Genomic DNA, 20,878 nt, shown 5'->3' with positions numbered 1-20,878 from the left:
TGTTCAATTTAAATTTTGGATTTATAGAATTTCTTCTTGATTAAATTTGTAGTCTGCTACTAACTACCAATAAGCTCTATATAAATTAGACAACATACTAATTGACTGATAATGTATAGATCGAAGATCTTGTTGTTTAATTTATTATTTATTACAGGTTATAAGGCATATTTAAACTCTCACCTAAGTTCAAGAATTATGCAGTATCAGCCTGACTATCATATTAAATTTAGAATAAAAAATATGAAATAATAATATAAACAGTTCAGAAAGCTACACTGCAAAAGTGTAAGCAAAACAGTGCGGTATTAATTTCAAAATATAACAAACCAATACATCGCAAAAATACTGCAAATATACCAAAGGCAATATTTGATATATTGATTTAGTACTAAAATCAAAATATACTATAGAGTGAAATAAGTGCAGTGAATCAACTTAGACCTAAACAAAATTATTTATTTAATAACTTCAATTCTTCAATTTCAATTTTTCAGGGGCCAAAATTAGGAATCTAACTAGTCTAAAAATACAAATTAAAATTATAAAAATGTTTTATATTATCTAATACGAGGGTTTCTATTTATATTTCTGGCCTAATAATGACAATGCGAATATTTATAAAAAAAAATGGATTTATTATTTTATACACTTTTGAATGTGCTCAAACTAATTGTCGAAGCACTTTTTACACTCTGATTGAGGCACCTCCAAATATATTCTATTCTTAAAAAACAAAATTAAATTATAAAAAATGTTATTCTAAATACCATATACAACAGGTTGTTAGTTAGTCTCTTCGCAAGCTCGTCACAAAAGCTTCGCTTACGCAATTAATCTAACCGAACGCAGGCTTGCACTAAGCCTATTTCGCATCAGCTTGTGGTTCGCACTAAGTGACATCACAGCACCACAGCACCACAGCACACCCGCAAAATGGCAGCCTTTTAAGCTACACAAAAGCGCAATTGCAAACATTTTGCGCAATGCCGCTGCCCCCTTTCCCCCTTTGATGGAAATTGATAGAAAATTGGCAGGCAAAGTGTTTTTAGTTTTGCAACAATTTATTTGCTTTTCTTTTAATGCATTTTTTGCTATCGTCTGTGTGTGTTGGGGGGTGAAGCAAAACAAATAAATGGCAAAAGAGCGCATCGCCGCGAAATTTATTGTTGCATACTTTTCGGCTCAGCGCGTTGGCATGCAACGTAAAAAGTGGAGGCAACCAACAGCAACAACAACAACAACATCATCGAAAAAAACACACATATAAAAGAGAAATTGTGTTGCCACATGCCGGGGCAAGTTGTTGGCCTTGTTTATTTTTCGGTTAAACTCAAATATGTATTTTTCATGGGCTCGATGTGCCGTTTTTTTTATTTTTTAGTTTTTTTGGTGTTTTTTTTGTTATTTGCAGCTCAGCGTCGCGACGTCGCGCTGCCGTTGCTCTGCTTCTTTTAATTGTAATAACATTTGTTGGGCACAGGATTTAAATTGCATTTATGTTTGCCAATTGCTGTTGCGCCCTGTTGCTTGGCCGCTCAATAAAGAGACAGCGCACAATACTATATACGGGAATGTATTTATTACTCATACGTCACGTTGCCGTTTGTCGTTATTCAGTGGGATTCTCGCTTTCGAAATCTAATAAAAACGCGCGCCAGTTCGCAGTGCTGTCGCAAATAAATTGAAACAATGGAAGTAGCAGCAACAAAAACACACAACACAACACAACAAAATACAAAACTAACTGCTCGTCGTCGTCATCGTCGTGTGTCGAAACGAGGCCAAATTAAATTACAAACTTTTCTTTTAAGCAAGCAATTTAATTGAATTGCTCCATTCACACTGCACACAACACACACACACATACACATAAAAATGTATACGAGCATTGTGTGTTAATTGCATTTGAACTGTAGACAAAATAAAGGATATCAACTACTAAAAATACTTTACGATATGGCAGATGTAGCTAGCTATGTTAGCTTCAATTTGTTATTTTAAAACAGCTGCTGCCTAAGAGGTTTCTATTTATTGATCAGATAAAAATAATAACAAGTGCTGTGGAACATTTTAAGGCTCTAAATTACACTTTTAATGTTGCTCCAATTTAATAAATTTATTTATAAATATTTATATGCTCTTTAACAGTCTGCAAACTGGGTTAAATAAATAGCAATAAAGTTAGGCTTTGTCATTTATGCTTAAGCCGAAGTCCTTTGTAGTCAGTGCCTTAGAAATAAGTTAATATTTATTTTAATTATATCTAACCTTTTTGAATAAACAAATTTGGGCTAAATTAACTTTACTACACATCTTAGAATAGCATTTTAGCAAAAACATTGAAATGTAATTATACATTAATGTATAAGACTAATAATACATATATATATTATATATTTAAAAGTATTAAATTATGTTTATATAAGTTATGCCATTTGTTGATCGTTAAAAAAGGACAGGTTTAAATTGTTTTGATTTCATAACTTAAGAAAGAGTAAGTAGAGTAAAAGAGTATTATTAAAGAAATACTTTTGTATTTAGTTAGTTTTAATTTTATTTTAAATATTTTAAACAACATAAAGTTATATCACATAGATAAGATAAGAGTTTAGATATTTGTTATAGTTTTATTTTATTTGAAAAGTTTCATTCAGTCAACATCTCAAGTTAATACAAATTTCTTGTCTAATCTAATGATTAATGCTTATTCTATGATAGCATTAAGTTGACGTTCATTATGTAATGAATACATTTGCTCTCCAAAAAGTACTTGGAAATAACAATTAATCAAATGTGCGCTACACAAGTTTAATAGAGTGCCACGCCCACTTTGACACCTGCATGCCACACAACAGTGCGAACGAAGCGTGAGACAAAGAACAGCTATTAAACAATTAGGCAAGGCAAGGCACGCATGCCACACACACAGACACAGACACAGACACACATACATACATATGAATATATACTTATATATAGAATATAGAAAAGGTTCTATGGGAATGTGCAGCTCGCTTGGCCTTACAGTGGAGTCAAAACCGAAAACTATGCCAACAATTTTAATGTTAAATGCCAACCGGTGTTAGTGGTTATTGTTGTTGTTGTTGCTGCTTTTGCAGAGAGAACTTTTTGATTAAATTAAAATTTATTTTAATTAAACAAGCGTCGCAAATGTCTCATTTACGCTTCAATGAGGTGACAGTCGAGACGACAGAGACGCATCAAGCAAACGGAGAGGGAAAGAGAGAGAGAGAGAGAGAGAGTGTGTGTGTGTGCAACAAAGTTACTTTATTGTTTGCATGTTTTGCGGTCTGTTGACAATTTGTGCCACGCCCACGCCCACGCCGCCCGTCGACTGTCTGACCGAAAAAATGTGTTGAGCATTTTTTTGGTTGTTGCTGTTGTTGTTGTTGTTGCTTTCCATATGGAATGTGTGGCACAGCAACATGAAGCACAAACAATAATGGTAGCAACAAATACAATTACATACGCAGAGATGCCCCAAAACTATGCTAACCATTTGTGGCAGCAACAAAAGAAGAGAATTACACCCCCACACACCCACACACACATAACAACACGCCATTAAGTGGCGCATAAGCCGCGCTTAAGTGCAACTAATTAGCCTAGATTTTTGGCCATGTTCACATTCACCTGCTAAATCCTTGCAATAACAATGCGAGTGAGCTTCTTCTGTTGCAACACTTTATTAGCCGCCGCGGCTGCTGCGGCTTGGCTATTATTTGATGTTATTTATGGCCAGCAGACGACTCACAATGTTTATGCCACCTACACACACACACACTTCGTCCTCATAAAGTGTCTGCCATATTATTTTCATTAGAGAAAATGCACGCAAAACTTTCGAGTTGCATTTGGCAATTAGAAGCTTGGGCGAAGAAACTCTGCGAGTGTGTGTATGTGTGTGTGTATGTGTGTGTGTGTCTGCTAGCCAACATTGTTTATTTTTGGGGTGTTACTGTTGTACTGTTTTCTGGACTTGGCAACTTATTTTTATACCCGGTGCCCATAGAGTAGACGGGTGTTATAATTATGTGTCTTTAGGAAATGTATGTAATATGCAGAAGGAGGCATCTTCGAGCCTATTAAGTATATAAATTCTTGATCAGTGTCAACAGCAAGCTGATATAGCCATGTCCGTCTGTCTGTCTGCCAGTCCGTCCGTCCGTCTGTCTGTCTTTCCGTGTAAGACACTAAATATTAGAAACCATAAGAAATAGAGCTGCAATTTTTTGTTGACACCTTTTGTTATGTCTGCACTCAAATTAAGTTTGTTTTTAATTTTTGCCACGACTACTTCCGCCTCCTAAAATCGATACTAATCGAATAACAAGCGTAATTTGGAAGCTAGACTTACGATTGTTGAAAAATTATAATATAAAACGTATAGTCTTTATGATTCTTGAAAATTTGGTTGTGATCAGATAAAAATTGTAGAAGTTGTTTAAGAAATACTTTTATACGGAAAAAACGATTACTTACTAAGGGTCTACTTGCTTTGACCAACAAACTGGTATAATTTGGACTCTCTGGTATATTTTGAATGTTGTACTATATGAATATACCAAATTCAGGCTTTGGTATATATTTAGTATTTTTATGGTACATTGATTTGCTGTATTTTAAAATTCTATTTTGCACTCTATTGTTTATTTTGAATGTAGTAATATCAATATACCAAAGATAACCTTCGGTATATATTTAGTATTTTTCAGTACATTGATTTGGTATATTTTAAAATTACGTTTTGTATTCGGTATATTTCTAATGTGGCATACTTCGACATATATTCAGTATTTTTTCAGTACATTAAATTGGTATATTTTAAAATTACGTGTTGTATTCGGTATATTTCGAATGCAGTATACTTTTTCGATATACCAAGTATGACCTTCGGTATATTTTTGTATATTTGCGGTATATTATTTAGTATATTTTTTTTTAGAATAATACCTCACTGTTTTGCTTTTATTCACAATGGGTTGCTGGTATCTCATAGTCGAGCACACTCGATTGTAGCTTTTTTACTTGTTTTCTTTTATTGCTGGCAGCACTCGTGCATGTCGTCGTTGCTTGGCGGCGTCTTGCGACTGCTTGAAGTCTGCAGGCATAAATCACGTGCGCAGCGCGCTCACAAGAAACTTTTGATTTGTGAAATCAAAAGCTATTTGCTGCACTGTGCAATCAGCACAAACATTGTATACTATATGTATATGCAAGTATATGCTGCTGCGTCCAGTTGCAACATCAGCATCAGTAGCAGCAGCAGCAGAAGCCCAAGGAAAAACTTTTGCTTTTTTGGCATTCGTCAGATATGGATGCTCAAGCAGTGGAAGCAACATCAGCCAAATCCAAATCCGAGTCCAAATCTGAGTCCAAGTCCATGTCCAAATGTTAGTCTGTTTGGCAAAGTTTTTCTCTTGTTGTAAAGTTTTTAATAGTTTGTTGGCGCTTTCGCTGATTTGCAGTAGCAAAGTTTGACTCTTTGTTGTGGATGCCCTATAACAATGAAAGTGGTGAGAGAGGATGTACGAAATGAAGAATTCAGAATACAGCAGAGATTAATATCAATATAATTATAATAAATCCAAATTCAATTGCTGCTTAGCTTTATTCATATTTAATTTACAGATTAGTTTTCTTCAATGGTTTTTTCTTTATTCTTAAACATTACAGGGTATTTCCATAGTGTGTTATTTTCACGTTCTTCCTTCTTACTTGCCTTTGTTATTTATTTGCTAGTTTTCGCCAGTTTCGTTAGCTCAGGCAGCAGCTGACTTTAAGCAAGAGCTCTGGCAGCCAAAAAGTATGCAATGCTAAATTTCTATGGCGTTCGCTAATGAAGCGACTTCAAGTGGACAACATTAAGCTAGTCACATTTAACTTATGCTAAGCAGCAACATTTATTCTGTCTCGCTTTTTTCTCTGTCACTCACAGCACTCGCACGTGTCCACAATTATTTGGCTTTAGCTGCACTGCGTTGTGCCCCAAAAGAGTATGGTAAAAAGTAGAGAAAAACAACCAGATGGAAAGTGTGTCAGTCGCCAGAGCGTGGCCAACAGCATTTAGCATACACAAAGCCAGTAAGAGAGAAGCCAGCACAACTAAAAATTTGTCACATTTCGTAGGCACACACAAAAAAAAAAAAAGAAATGGCGAAAATGAAACACACACAGAGAGAGAAAATAGAGTAGAAAATAATCAACTAAACTAAGTGCAGCGACAACTGCGACAAAGTCTGCACACCAAATGAAGAAAGTTCGCCCTCTGTCTCCCTCTCTGTCGCTCATGTGTTTTTTTACTTATGCTCTGCCGCATTACGAAAAACTCGTAGAAAAGTAGTTAAACTTAAACTTTTAGCTTCTTTGCCTGACATAATTTCAGTGTGCGCCCCGTTGAATGATATATACAAGTTGCACTAATAAATTTGCACTGCAGGCTACCAAAAGTGTGCGAAAAGTTCACTATTTTTTTTTGCCATTTTACATTTCTCATACCTCGAATACATGTGCAGGAAACGCTGCGACAAAATGAGTTTTCTGTTGGCTAATGTGGCGTATACGTATTAAAGTTGCAATCATATTCAACTGAGATTGCGATTGCCGTTAACTTGTCTTGCAAAATGGCAAAAGCTTAATGTGTAATCCCTGAAGACAGTTGAAATTGAAAAGCCACAGAGACAGACAGCACACACCAGACTGCATAATAATAATAATAATAATAATCAAAAGAAAATGTTCTTACATTTGCACATTTGTAGAGCATGTAGTGCTTTCAGGCTCATTTGAAATTAATTGAAAGCGAGATAAAAGTAAATTCGAAAATAAAGCTAATGCCAGTTGAGCTGAATATTTAATTGTCCACTTAGAAGAGACTTGACTAACTGCAACTAAAGTGGTTGTAGCATTAAAGTAATATTTTTGCCTGAGCTAAAAAGCATGCTATAGAATTTTACTACTTATCCTTTAGCCCTTGCTTTTTAAATTGAAATGCCACAACTATAACTAATTGTTAAGTATAGAATATAATTTTCAAAAATTAAATTTGAGAAAACGATGAAATAATAAAAAGCTATTGTATTATTACTTAGCTATAACAATAAATTATTGTATTGCGCTTAAAAGTATGCAACATAATTTTACACTTATTACTCCTTAAGCTTTGCTTAAACATTTTGTACTTTTTAATGCCTAAACTGTAGCTAATTGTTAAATGTAGATATTATCTACTAGATAAATATTTTTTCAATTTAGATTCGCACTAACATAATTTAAATTTAACTAAAGAATAATTAAGTTGTATGCTTGCCAAGGTGTAACATTAAAATATTATTTTGTATTGCGCTAAAAAGCATGCTACATAATTTTTACCTCTATTACCCTTTATTTTCAACTTTAAATTCTAATTGCTTAGACTGCAACTAACTTTTAATCATAAATAAATATTTAAAAATATTAAATTTGGGGCATAAACTTTCATAATTTAAACGGAAATGAAATAATAAAAAATAATTGTATGATTACCGAGCTTACTCGCAAAACTTCAATAGCCATTTGGCCAGCTGTTGTTGTTCGGGCATGTTGGCATTCGTCCTGGCTGACCTTCAACGCAGCACATTAAGCAAGTGCACACACATTCAAACACACACACATATTTTTCCATTTTATGCGTAGTTCCATGCTTATATTTACTTGCATTTAAGCCACAAATTGCACTGGCATTGTTTGATGCCTTCCTACAGCCACTACTTGGACTTTTGTGCTTTGCCAGCCAGCCAGCCAGCTAGTCAGTCAGTCAGACGTCGTCATGTCGTACCCCTAGTTGGCCAAGTTCAAACCATGGCTGGCTGACTGGCTCAGAGCAGAGCACGTGCTGCCCAGATTCATCTCAGTCAGCGGCAGCAGCAGCACAATTTCTCCATTTAAATGAGAAAAAATTGTGGAAAATTTGTAACCGAGGCGTTTTGTTAGCTCTCTCTCTCTCTCTCTCTCTCTCCCCCCGCTTTTGCCGGTCACGAGTTGTTGTTTTCTTTTTTTTTTCTTTTTTATTTTTCCCATTTTGGTTGCTCTTCTGCGTTTGTTGTTGTTATTGCTTCGAGGTTGGCCCGAGCTTTGCTAGTCAAGTCAAGTAAACATGACGTGCGATGTCTAATTTTTTTTTATTTTTATATACGGGTTTTGTTGTTTTCTTTTGCGACTCTCTCGCCAGTCGTTGACTCCATGCATGTGCTGCTGCAGTCGTCACTCGCTCTCACTCTCAAGCAAAAATATTTTACATTTTCATGCATGACGCGTTTAATCACGTGATGCATATGATTTTCAGCCGTTGAGGGCAGACGAAAAGGAGACGCACTCAGCCTCATCCTCATCCTCGTCCTCATCCTCCTGATGCCATATGCATACAATTCCATCAGCATGAATTATGCCTTGCATACTTTTAGGCTGTCGCTGCCTCACTCACTCTCTGTCTCTGTCTCCGTTTGTGGTTGTTGTGTTTCTGAGCTTAGCTCTTTGGTCGCTGTCTGGGGAGCTTGTTGTGTGTTTAATGGCGAGGGGCCCTTGGCGCCTTTGCGATATGTCGCCTTTTATGTTTTCTACTTACAGGTTACAGCTTCGTAGGGGGACGAGGGAAAGGTATTTTGTTTTTTTTTTATTTCGCAAAAGTTGTGGATTAGACCGTGTAATTTAACTAAAAAGAGCACTTCACATATGCACGACTGTTGCCAGCGGTTGCCATATTCCAAGTGTTTCGTATACGTATTTGCGTTTGGCTTTCGGTTTTTCGGCTTTTTTGTCGCAATGTGCTTTTAATTTCCCACCCAAAAACGGGCACGAAATTTTTACCATGTTATTTATGTGCTTAACTTTCACAGTCCGCTGGACAGCAGCAACAGCTACAGCTACAGCAACAAGAACTCGACGGAAAATGCGAAAAATAGTCATAAAAATGCTCGACATTTTCACACTTTGCGCCTTTCGAACGCAAAAACTGAAAATGAAAGCGAAATGAAAGCAGCCAGCCAGCCAACAACAACAACAACAACTTGGTCGAAAATATATTCAAGTGAATATTTATGAGCGACAAAAGTAGCATTTGTGCTTTGCATTTTGGCGAGTTGTTGTTCTAGATGTTGTTGTTGTTGGTGGTGTTGTTGTTGTTGCTATGACTCGCCATAGCTGTAAGCAACAGTCGGCTTTGGCTTTTAGTTTTGTCGGCCAGCTTTGTTCTTGTGCTCGTTGTCAACATTTCCGACGCTGATGAGTTTATGCTTTTGGGCCATATTACTTTATTCGCATGCGTGTTGTTGCTGACTACAACTCTGTGGTTTTACGCCTCACACACACACATAGAGAGAGAGAGAGACACGGACACACACACACAGACACAAGCACGCCCATTCATGACTGTCATGAGTTTTCCGCAATTGATGGTCTAATTATGCCGCCAACACTAAATTTCATGACTCTGGCATATGGATGAGGTTGAGTGTTTTTACCCATAGTGCTGGCTGGACGTATGTAATCTAAGGGAAAAACATTTGCCACACATACATACACATATATAGTACACACTCTGTCTGTGTCTGTGTGAGTGGGAAGTGTGAAAGATGTCCGTCAGCGATTGCCCTTTGGCAGATTGACAGGCAAACGGCCGATGACCAGTTCCTGATATGACTAAGCTTTTGGCTTAAGCACAATTATTATCGCTGTAGTATAATTGACAGCTTGACAGCCATTGAATTGAAGCATTTTGTGTTTTGCGTGGGGAATACTTTGTAAATGGAATAAACTTCCTCATACTGATTGAGAATTTTAGTAAGAGGATATAATTTCATTAAAATGTCGTTGGGTTATTAATAATTTACCCTATCGGATTTTTATTTAAACGATTTACACGATTTCATTTAAAAATAAACATTCTCGTTTTATGTTTAAGCGATTGGTTAATTATTAATATGAACAGACGAATAAGACAAATTAATAAGATGTATCGAAGGAATTATTAAGGAATCTTTTATTTGAATAACCGACGAATTTCATAGGAAAACTTTGATTTTTTTACAACTAGAATAAAATGTGTATGATAGATACAATACAACTTAATCGAAAAACAAAGTTTTGCTATTAAATATTTACCAAATAACATATATAAAAAAAACCTAGGATATCGAGGAAACTTTATAGTTAAGTAGAGGATAAATATTCGGAGGTAGTCATTAATTATTTACAACTAGAAAGACAAAGTATTTCCATTAAATATTTAGCAAACAATATATATATAAAAAATATAGGATATCTAGTAAAACATCACAAATGCATGCTGTGCTGTTATTTCTATTCATAAAAATGCTCTAAAAATTCTTCTAACATCCGCAAACTACAGAAAATGCCGTGTCAAATTGTCATTAACCTAGGCTAAATATTTACAAACATTTTTTGTTTAATTATATTAAAGATTATTAAGCAATTTGAGCTACGTAACTTTAATCAGGTTTCTTGCGGCACAAAAAATATGCAAATAAGTTTGTTCGCACTTAATAATTATTATTTGCATATTTATGAGCAAAAACAAAAAAATACATACTATATCAAATTAACTACAATGACTCTATAAGCTATTTATTTATACAAATTAATGCTGAAAGATAAACAAAAAAAAAAGACAGAATACCCAATTAATTCATCGACATCAACAAGTTTGCCTGTTTTTTTTTGTTTTGTGCCTAGCCGAAATGGGAGAGAGAGAACGATTTGTTGTGAGGGCCGCAGCTGGTTTCAAATTTAATAAATACAATTTAGTTGATATTTTAGTTAGCAAGCAGAAGGTTCTATCCAACCCGAATGTCTATCAATTGGCCAACATTTGTGCTGACTCTGCTCTTCGTAAGTGGCTGCGAGGCGCAGCTGTTTGCACAGCCGTCAAAGTAGGTCGTCGATAGGTTTAGACCCAAAAAAAAAGAAAAAGAAAAGCAGGCCAAACTATTGAGCTGCAATTTGCTTATGTATACGTTTTTAGCGTGGTTTACACAACCTATTTACAAGGAGTGGGAGGCGGAAGTGGAAGTGGAAGTGGCGCCACTCAGCTGCCAAATCATGTGACCGTTCAACGTGGCCAAACACAAATTATTAAGCCGGCTCAGTTACATGAAATCATGGATGGCGAGGCGCTGGAGCTGGCGCCATTGTTGCAGCAATTGTTAAGCCAAACTGTGCCAAATTGGCAGCAATCTCAGCAGCAGGAGTTACAGCAACAACAGCAGCAACAACAACAACAGCAACAGCAACAACAACAACAATCACAGCAGCAGCAGCCGCTACACTTTTTTGTTTATGAAAACTCGCAGCCTGTGCGGCTGACAAGTCAACAACCTCAAATATTGCCAGGGTTCAATGGCGTCAACGTGCAGCAGCAGCCACAGCAACAACAACAGCAGCCACAATCGACATCGATGCCAATTCAGCTGCAACAACAACAACCACAGCAACAGCAATATATAGAAACAGCGCCAAAAATTCGGCCGATTGCAGGAGGCGCTTTTGTGGCGCCAACGGCAACTTTGGCTCACGGCATTCAACCTACGATGTAAGTGCAACAGCACCAACAAACACAACAACTAACTTTACTTATAATAATCTGCATTTTTGTTGATTGAACAATGCATTTTAATTAGCTCAAGCCAAGCGCAAAATGCGCCGGAAGCAACCTCATGCGAACGCTGCTGTCCGGAGGATGTGGAGGAGTCGAAGATGGAGGCGGCTGCCACGCCCTGTCCCTGCTGCCAAGTAAGCATTCCCTTGCTGAGTGCAGCTGCGCTCAAGGCGACAGTTGGTTAACAGCATTTAATTAAATAAACAATAGCTGGAGAGAGTCTTGAGCTTATTAATAAACAACGCAAGCGGAAGTTGGCTGGCGAAAAAAGTGTTGCATATTTTGGGGCGCAAGTGGTAAAGGAAAGAATGAGAAAGAAGCAGAGTGTGTGTGTGTGTGTGAAAGCTGTTTGCAATAAGTGAGTGTGTGTGTGCTGTGAGTACGTTATCTGTCATCAACTTGCTGTTGCACTCGGCCACGCCTTCGACTGCAGACGCCTCTGTTGTCCAACTTGAACACGAAGCAATACACGATGAATATACACACAAACACACACACACTCACACACAGAGACACATATGCACTTGCACACAAAAGGCGACAATGTGTTGCAACTAAAAACAATCTCTAAAAATATAAAACATGCCACAAAAACCGCAGCACTTCATGTTGAGTGCCACGCTGCAAATTGTGTCTGCTTTCCTCTCTCTCTCTCTCTCTGCTTCTCTTTTTATCTGTCTGTTGCTTGCGAAAATAATAAATAAAAAATCTGTAAAAACTATATTGCAATGTCTCTTTCTGTTTTGAAAAATGAAAGTGCTGAAGTGTTTCTATTGTTTTGCGTCAACGCTAAGCGCAATTGCCAGACGACAACAGCAACAACACCAGCAACAACAACAGCAGCAGCGACGACAACAACCAAAACTGAGAATGAGAAGCGAATGAGTTTCTGAGCATCAGAATCGGGCAGGGATAACGATAGCGACACGACCATGATGATGACATCAGAAAGGTGGCAACATCTGTCCGTGTGCAACATTCTTGTATTTGGCGATGAAACGATTTTGGTCTTCAACTGATTTATCAAGCAAATGCTGCAAAATAGCTTTGGCTGCTTTTGGGGTTTGTCTTTTTAAACAGTTTCACTCTCAGAGAAATATTTCACTGAATGTTAATTCGGTTAGAATTTAAAAATTACGTATTTGCTATTTTGGATTTTATTTATTAGTCTTATTAACTTGTCTGCTGCATTTGTTTTTGTTTACGCTGTCAATAATTAAAGCTGTTTAGCGCAGATTCTAGTATATAACTGAACTTATATCATTAGCACTTATTCGCTCTTCACACACATTTCTTCAGCTATTTTTAATATTGGTTTATAATAATCATTAATCTGTGTTTCACATTAGAAATTTAATTTATTATTTCATGTGCCATTTTCAATACTCTGTTATTAATAAATGCAGCAGCATTTTTCTTAATCTTGTTAAATTATTTAATAGGATTTCTTTATTTAAATTTTGGGTTTATAAAATACACAAACCAAGTGCTTTACTTGAGTTGACTTGAAATAAGAGGTTGGTTACTAAATGTTAAAAGCAATATTATTTTAAACTGATAATATTTTTAAAACAAATTTGCTGTTGATTCTAGGAGAACACCTACTTTCTAAATTTTATTAAACATTTCTATAAGAAACAGTGAAAAAAGAAGACGTTTGTTCTTATATATATAATCATATTCTTTCTCTACTAATTCAAATTAAAATTTTGAAATAGTTTCTACTAATTAGCTACTACTGAAGAATATAGAGATTATTGGAAATAGTTTTGTATGGAAAAAAAACGACTACTTTCTTCAGTATATTATTGGTCCGATATATTTTTTGCACTAAACTGTATATTTTAAATGTTGAATTATATCATTATAGCAAGTATAACCATTGAGTATTTTTATTTTTATTTATTATATTATATCTAGTATTCAATACTACATTTAATAGAGAAGAGAGTATGGCTGGTGGGGCCTTCGACTCGAATGCGGTTTATATATTCGGTATATTTCAAGAACAATACCACACTATTTTGATATTATTCAAAAAGTGTAGTGGGTATCTCACAGTCGAACATACTCAACTGTAGCTTTCTTACTTGTTTTTACTAGAAATACTGATTGTATATCAACAAAGTAAACAAACTTTTTTATTTACAGTGACTGGCCAAACAAATAAAAGCAGTAAGCTCTAGGTTTCATCTCGGTCATTAATTTAATTGCAACTAAGGGAAAGTGTTGTATAAAATGAAATACAAATTATGTAAACTAATAAAAATCAAACTTGAACTTTACAGTTCCACTTACACAACCGAAGTATCGATGCGATGCGAGAAAGAGTGGAAGGAAGAGGTAAGCGTAAGAACTGCTTCTTGTCATTACTGTTTAAACTGTGTTTTTCCGCTGAAACAGTAATTTCATGCTCGCTGCTTGAAATGGTCCATAATCCGACAGCGTTTGCTAATTAAATTCTAAGCAGTAGCGACAGTAGCAACGACAAGCAGCAGCTTAAAAAGTAGAAAACAAAACGACAACGAAACGAAACGAAACACTAAAAAATGTTTTATACGGCAAACAAAGTAGATGCCAAGCTAGAGAGTTAGAATAGAGTATAGACTTCATGGAAATCCTCGACAGCAATTTCAATTGCAGAGAAGGAGAAGGAGGAGGAGAGATGGCAAGAGAGAGGGAGAGAGAGAGACCCACACACGCCCCTATGCAAATGCCTGGGCTCATTCTCAGTTTTAGCCCGAGCTTTGTGATGACAGCTTTTGAACTGTCTTCCACTGTATTGTTGCTGTTGCTGTTGTTGTTGTTGCTGTTTGCTGTTGTCGTTGTCGTCGTTGTCATTGCCGTCTAAATTAACCGTTTCGTTACATCAGCGCAGAGCAGAGCAGCGCACTCCTTTGGCAGTCTTTGTGCGTTGCCAGTTGCTGCCCGGAGATGCTGCTGTTGCGGAGCTGCGGCCATGTCAACGACAAGCTCTTGTTTAGTTTCAAGTTTGTATGAGGCAGTCGTGCGTGCCACGGCTCTCTCTCTGGCAATTGGTGGCAATCAGGCTTCCAGGCTGCCAGTCGACTTTAGACAACGACGCCGCACACTCAACTCTCGACAGCGACTCTAACTCCGACTCCGACTCTGACTACGACTCTGACTCTGACTCTACATTGCGAGTCGACAGTTGGCTTTGTCTATGCAAGTTTCGCTTTTCGGTTTGGATATAGGGGGGAGGAGGAGGAGATCTGAACGCCCTGATTGGCATTTACAATTAGCGCGCGGGTAAACAGAGAAATCGCATGGCCTTAGCAGCGACCTAATGAACGCCTTTGCCTTGCCTTGCCTTGTCTTCCCTTGTCCTGCCACGCCCATCTTCCCAGCCTCCTTTCGAATCTCCCTTCCAATACACACTCTGAAGCTTACTTGCTCTAAATGAAATTCGAATAATGTACTTGTAATTGGATATGTGATTAATGAGCCATGTTCGCGTTTGCTTTGACTCATCACACGTGCTGATTTATCGCTGTCAATGGCTACACACACACACGTTTGTACACCCCCACACACACCTATACACACCTATACAACTACAAACTTTCGCTTAATCATTTGACAATTAGTTGTTGCACTGACCCAGCGTATAACATTAGCCCATTGATTTTGATTATGATTTATTCAGTTTGGTCATTTGTGTGAACAGCAGCTGTCAACAGCAGCAACTAATATCTCGCTCGCTGTTGCATGCTGCCAAATGTTGCAAGTCGTTGTGAAAATTTGCAGTTAATTATGCCTTAAATTGTTGCTTCTTCTTCTTCTTCTTTAGCTGCTGCACCTTTTTGTATGTCACGTTGCACGTTGCAGTGCACGTTGCAGCCATGCTGAGATTAAGTAAGAGGCATCGATAAAATATACGTAATTAATGACAATTAAGTGGGCGTGGCTGCAACAGCTGCTTCAAGTAGCCCACTCAGCGCTAATGACCCATTTTATGGCTCCATCCATGTGTGTATCTGTGAGAGTGTGTGTGTGTGCACTTTTTTCTTGTATTGTTAAGTTATTGCGAAAGCTTTAAGTTGTCAATGGAAGCTGCCGTTCAATTGCTGAGCTGTTGCAGCAACACACAGCAGCAACACACAGCAGCAACAACACCTCATAAATCTTTTGATTGGTTGAACGCTTTTCTTGCCATCGTCTTCTTCTCATGACTCAATCATTAATTATGTCAATGAGCTCAAGTAGCCAACAATAGTTGTGTGAAGCACTGAAAGCCTTCTGCTTCGCTATTAAAGGTACGAATACTGAGAGATGGAAATGTTTAAATGAGACAAAGAGAATAAAAGTATTAAGAGAAAAATTGGATTATTGAAGGTATATTTAAATGAAATCATTTTTTTCAGTTTAATTTATATTAAACATAAAATGTGAATATTAAATAAAAAATGTTATTCAAGGTTTGGGAGAGACCAAATTATTTATTATTCAAAATAAAAATTATTTACAAAATAACTTGATTTCTACTAGTTGTTTTCTAAATTTTATGAATGATTTTAAAGAAACATATCCTTAAATTTTGATTATTTAAAAATGTAAACATAATATTGCAACTTGAAGTTGATGCAAACAGAAAGTTAACTGCGAGGTAAAGTTTTTCTATAATTCACTTTATTTTTAATTAACATTAAATCAAAAATGATTAGTTTGAGTGATGCCAAATAGTATCTCTGTGATTAAATCTTTACATTCACACTTAACCAAGGTCAAATTCAATTCACAATTCTGTGCGCTGTGTAATCTGTGAAAACCTCAGCCACAATACTGATAAATACACATTTGAATTAATATTAAAATTGTGTTTATTATTTAAGCGGTTTGTGCATTAAATGTAGCATACAAATTTATTAAAGAGACAGCATTGATTGCAGCATCCGACGATTGGCGAATTCGATTTAGTGCAAATGATGAGGCTTTCTGGTCAAAGTCTGTGATTAAACCGAGACTCAAGGGAAGAGAAGGATTTGAGCAGTTTGTTGTGGTTGCAATGCATATTAAATCTAATTCGATTTGCATTTGCCGACAATGGATAACGACGATGATGGCGATGGGGAGCAGTGTTCTCTCTTTGGATTGAGGTTGCAGTTAAGAGTTGAATATTGAGGGTTGCAATTGGGGAATCGAAGTTGGGAGCCGGGAGTTGGGAGATGGGGGCTGGGAGAACCGCAGAACGCCTTGCAGCTGGGCGTTGATGCGTCTGGCAAGTTGATGTAATTTTGTGGTTAAGTTTTGAGGCACGTTGCTTTGAGGCTTTTCGCTTGCTGAAGCTGAGCAAATACCTAGCCATATATATCAGACAACTGCCAGTTATAGGGGCGCTTTAAAACTTCTACTACAGTGGACTCTACATATACGAGAGAGAGAGAGATATCAAAAAACTGGCATTGGAAAAACAATTGTGAAATTCTTGTTGTTTGTCTTGGTTTTTGCTGTTTTTTCCGTTTTCCGTTTTTCGTTTTTGGTTGTCCGGCGTATTTTGTTCAGACTCAAATTCCCAACAATTCTCAAATATTTGTGAATATTTTTTTGTTCGCTTCCAAAAACATGTCTTTGATCTCAAACATGTGCCAGGCACAGGCACAGAGGAGAACTGAGTTGAGCTGAGCTGAGCTGCCAGCGAGAACAACAAACAAGCGGCCAACCAATTTACATACACGCATGCAAAATATAATTTACAAAAATACAACAAAATAATAAACCAAACAAAAGGAACGGAAAATAAAATTCAACAAATACGCGAATAATGTAAGTGCTTAAAACAATGCAAAATGAGCCTCAGAGTTTGCTGCTGCTGGAATTATATTTATTTACGTTATTTCTGCCAATGTAAATAAAGTTATCACTGAGCAAAAGTTTGTGCAGCAGCGGAGGGGGAAGCGGCAGAGGGCAGGAGGCTGGCGAAGGGGTGGCTCAACTGTTGTATGGGTTTTCCAAAACATAAAACTTATTGATGCCTGTTCTTACAGCGACAGTATAAACAACAAATACGACAACAACAACAACAAAAAAAAACACATTCTGTTATTTTCACATAAATTTGTGTAAAGCGGTTTTGATTGACAGTCAACTTGGGGGCATTTTTGGCCACTTATCCATACAAATGAGCTGAAATTTATAACCACCTCGATTGGGTATATCCCAAAAGCATAATCGATTTGTTTGCGGCAGTGTAACTGCTAGTCGAGTTGATCTATTAACTGTCGATTGAGTTCATTTGTTTTCGTTCGAAATTCGCGGGCTTTCTTTTAGGTTCTGTTGAGGTTGAATGGATTGAACTATTTATAACTATTTTCGCTATAAAGTGAGCTAAATGAAGTGTATTTATTTAGGCTTTTATTTGGCTAAAAATAAATGATTATATTAGTCTTGCTTTCCCAGTTTCTTATACACTAGCTACTATGAAGAACATTATACTTTCATAATATGGAACAGCATTTAATATTTTCTTCTACTGTTCATGAAAATAATATTTATAAAGAACATTATAATTTCATAATATTGAATAGAATTTCAGCCTTTCTTCTACTGGTCATGAAAAAAAATACTTACAAAGCACTTTAAATCGAATTTAAGCAATGCTAATTAAAAGTTGCTTTTCATTTACTGATAATGGAAATAATATTTACCTTTGGTTTCAATATTTTCTAATTTGTTATTTATAACGTTTATAATAATCATATTGAATTCATATTCATATTTTATATAAAATTATTATTTAAAAAAATATGGAATAGTAAAATCTTTGTATCATAACTTTATGTTAATATCAATTAGAAACTTTCATTCACATCTTACGATAACTATGATTATTTGATAGTATTTAACTACATCTATAATATGGGGTAATATATATACTATATACTATATATAGAGTATCTTATTAACGATCATTCATTACTCGTAGAACCTTTCTCTTGTGTGTTTAAAAATAAACTCAAGAGTAAATCAGTTTCCTCTTTCATGGCCACTTCAATAGGTTAATTAATTGAAATCGCAGTGAATTTTATAGGCTTTTGTCTGGCAATTTAAGAACTAGGCTGAAAGCGTATGCGAATGCGGCTTAATGACACCCTTTAATTGCCGTTTTGCTTGCGGATCAAAATGTGTGTGTGTGTGTATGTTTCAGTGTTTGTGTCCAGCAGGGAAATCAGCAAAAATCCCCAATTAACTGACAAATATGAAAATGTCAAGTAATAAAACCTTTTGATTGATGTGACAAATTTGTAATGAGCATGTGTGTGTGTGTGTGTGTGTGTGTATTGTGGGTGGTGTATAAGTGTGTAATATACATGTATGTATGTACCATATTATATATGGTCATTCAAATCGATGCAAAAGTTCAGTGGTACAAGGCGCGTGTAATTAATATTTAATATATATTCAGGGATTAAAGTAATTGCAATAAACGAGCCAGTAGACAGGCGGGGATAAAAACAAAACAAAAGCGAATCAAAATGCATTCAAAATTGAAATGAATCATTCAGACAAAATGTGTGCCACATAGTCCACAGCGGCAATTAAACAAAATTTCGTCATTTGCATTTGCATTTCTTTTCTTATTTTGATTTTGATTTTGAACTTTAACGCAATTGAACTTGACATGCGACTTGCAAGGGATTCCTCTTCTTTTGACTGACCTGCACTGACGTTTGCTGCGTGTGTCAGTCACTCCGCTTGTCAGTCACAGGCAGCAGTCAGGCAGCAGTCAGCAGGCAGCAAGCTGAGCCAAGCAGAGAAGCAGCAGCGTCAACGCACAGTTGGAAATTGGAGATTGGAAACCGGATTTTGCAACGTATTTTTTTTCGTTTTATCTTTCTTTCGCTTTTATTGTTTTTATTTGTATTTTGACTCGATGCTCGCCTTAAATATAAGAACACACAACGTTCAGAACATTAGAAGTGTTTAAGAGCTCGTATTAAACGTATTGCAGAGCAGCATCCCCAACAAGGAATATTCCCTCCACACACACACACACACATACACAAACACACGCACACAGTATTAACTCAAGTGAAATATAAAAATGGCTGCTAAGAATTTTACACAAATGGTAAGAAATTCAGTTTGTAAAAAGTTTCTTTCTTTTACTAAAACTCAACTTTCTTCCATAGTTGCTGTTGAGCTGCTGCTTTGGTTTATTGCTGAGTCACAGTGAAGCTGCACCGCGTTACAGTTCAAACTCGCTAAAGCGGCCATTCGACCTTAAGGCTTCAGGTAGTGAAACATATTTGGCCTACACGGGCAGTCCACAGCTGCCAATGCAACTGACAGGCAACTACAATATGATTTTGCCCGATTACTATGACAATCATCCAGCTGAATCGATGCAGCTGCAGAACTTTGCCAACTTCTATGATGCGGAGACGGGCAACAATGATCTGGGCATGGATGAATCGCAATTCCTCTCCAGCACTCCAGTTCGTAATCCTCAACCCATCAATGCCGAGGAGCAGCGAGTGAGACAACATTTGCCCACCATCGATGTTGCTGTGGAGAAAAGAGCGCTAAAGAATTTGAAAAAGGGCAGCACAAAGCCGCGAGGTGCCGAGTATCCGGAATGGGATCAGTTTGATTATGATCTCTATGGTGTGAATCCCGGCGACAGCAAAAAAGTACAATCACGATTTCTGAACAAAAACTGATAATTGATAGCAACTATGAGCTGGGAATTATTGTTGTTGACTTTACTCGTCTGTGTTTATTATTTGTTGTGTTAAGTAATGAAATAAATTATTTATTTATTGTAAAATGCATTCTCGTTTCATTACTTTTTTTGGGTTTTTGCCTAAATGGCAATTTGACAAATTAAGCTGAAAGCTTTTTGCGACTCCCATTGCGACTTTTCTCCATCTCTCTTCGCATCTGTCTGGATCGAGTTTTTTTTTGTGCGCTGCTTGTATTAGTTAGCTAATTTGTTTAATTGCGCATTTAGTGAGCCGGTCACAGAATTTAATTAACAACAAGATTCTATCCGAGCAGCCAACAAACAAAAGCAACAAAACAAAATTAGAGATTGGAATTTCTTAGTCGGGGTGAGAGATGTCTGCTAACCTGTCTGATGGATCATTACGGCGAAAAATTCCTTACACTGTTTGTCGATGAGTTCGATAAGTTGTTTGGCTGCTGTTGCTGCTCACTTGACACTTCCGCAAACTCGAAGAGAGG

General features: G+C 36.6%; 2 protein-coding genes across 2 annotated transcripts; both read left to right on the top strand.

Moving 5' to 3' along the window:
* The first annotated feature begins 10,846 nt into the window (after positions 1 to 10,846).
* On the top strand, positions 10,847 to 12,387 carry LOC133838240 (uncharacterized). The gene is made up of 3 exons (XM_062269279.1): positions 10,847 to 10,949; positions 11,042 to 11,608; positions 11,697 to 12,387. Exons 1-3 carry the CDS (start codon positions 10,867 to 10,869, stop codon positions 11,857 to 11,859), a joined length of 813 nt encoding a protein of 270 aa, XP_062125263.1. The 5' UTR covers positions 10,847 to 10,866; the 3' UTR covers positions 11,860 to 12,387.
* A 7,212-nt stretch (positions 12,388 to 19,599) lies between these two features.
* On the top strand, positions 19,600 to 20,462 carry LOC133837189 (uncharacterized). Its single transcript, XM_062267866.1, has 2 exons — positions 19,600 to 19,763; positions 19,825 to 20,462. The coding sequence occupies exons 1-2, from the start codon at positions 19,737 to 19,739 to the stop codon at positions 20,353 to 20,355; spliced, it is 558 nt and encodes a 185-aa protein (XP_062123850.1). The 5' UTR covers positions 19,600 to 19,736; the 3' UTR covers positions 20,356 to 20,462.
* Positions 20,463 to 20,878: the final 416 nt, after the last annotated feature.

This window comes from Drosophila sulfurigaster, chromosome 2R (genome assembly GCF_023558435.1).
Source record: "Drosophila sulfurigaster albostrigata strain 15112-1811.04 chromosome 2R, ASM2355843v2, whole genome shotgun sequence".
Lineage (NCBI taxonomy): Eukaryota > Metazoa > Arthropoda > Insecta > Diptera > Drosophilidae > Drosophila > Drosophila sulfurigaster.
The sequence above is the reverse complement of the archived record's forward strand: the minus strand, read 5'-3'. Positions and strand labels throughout refer to the sequence as shown.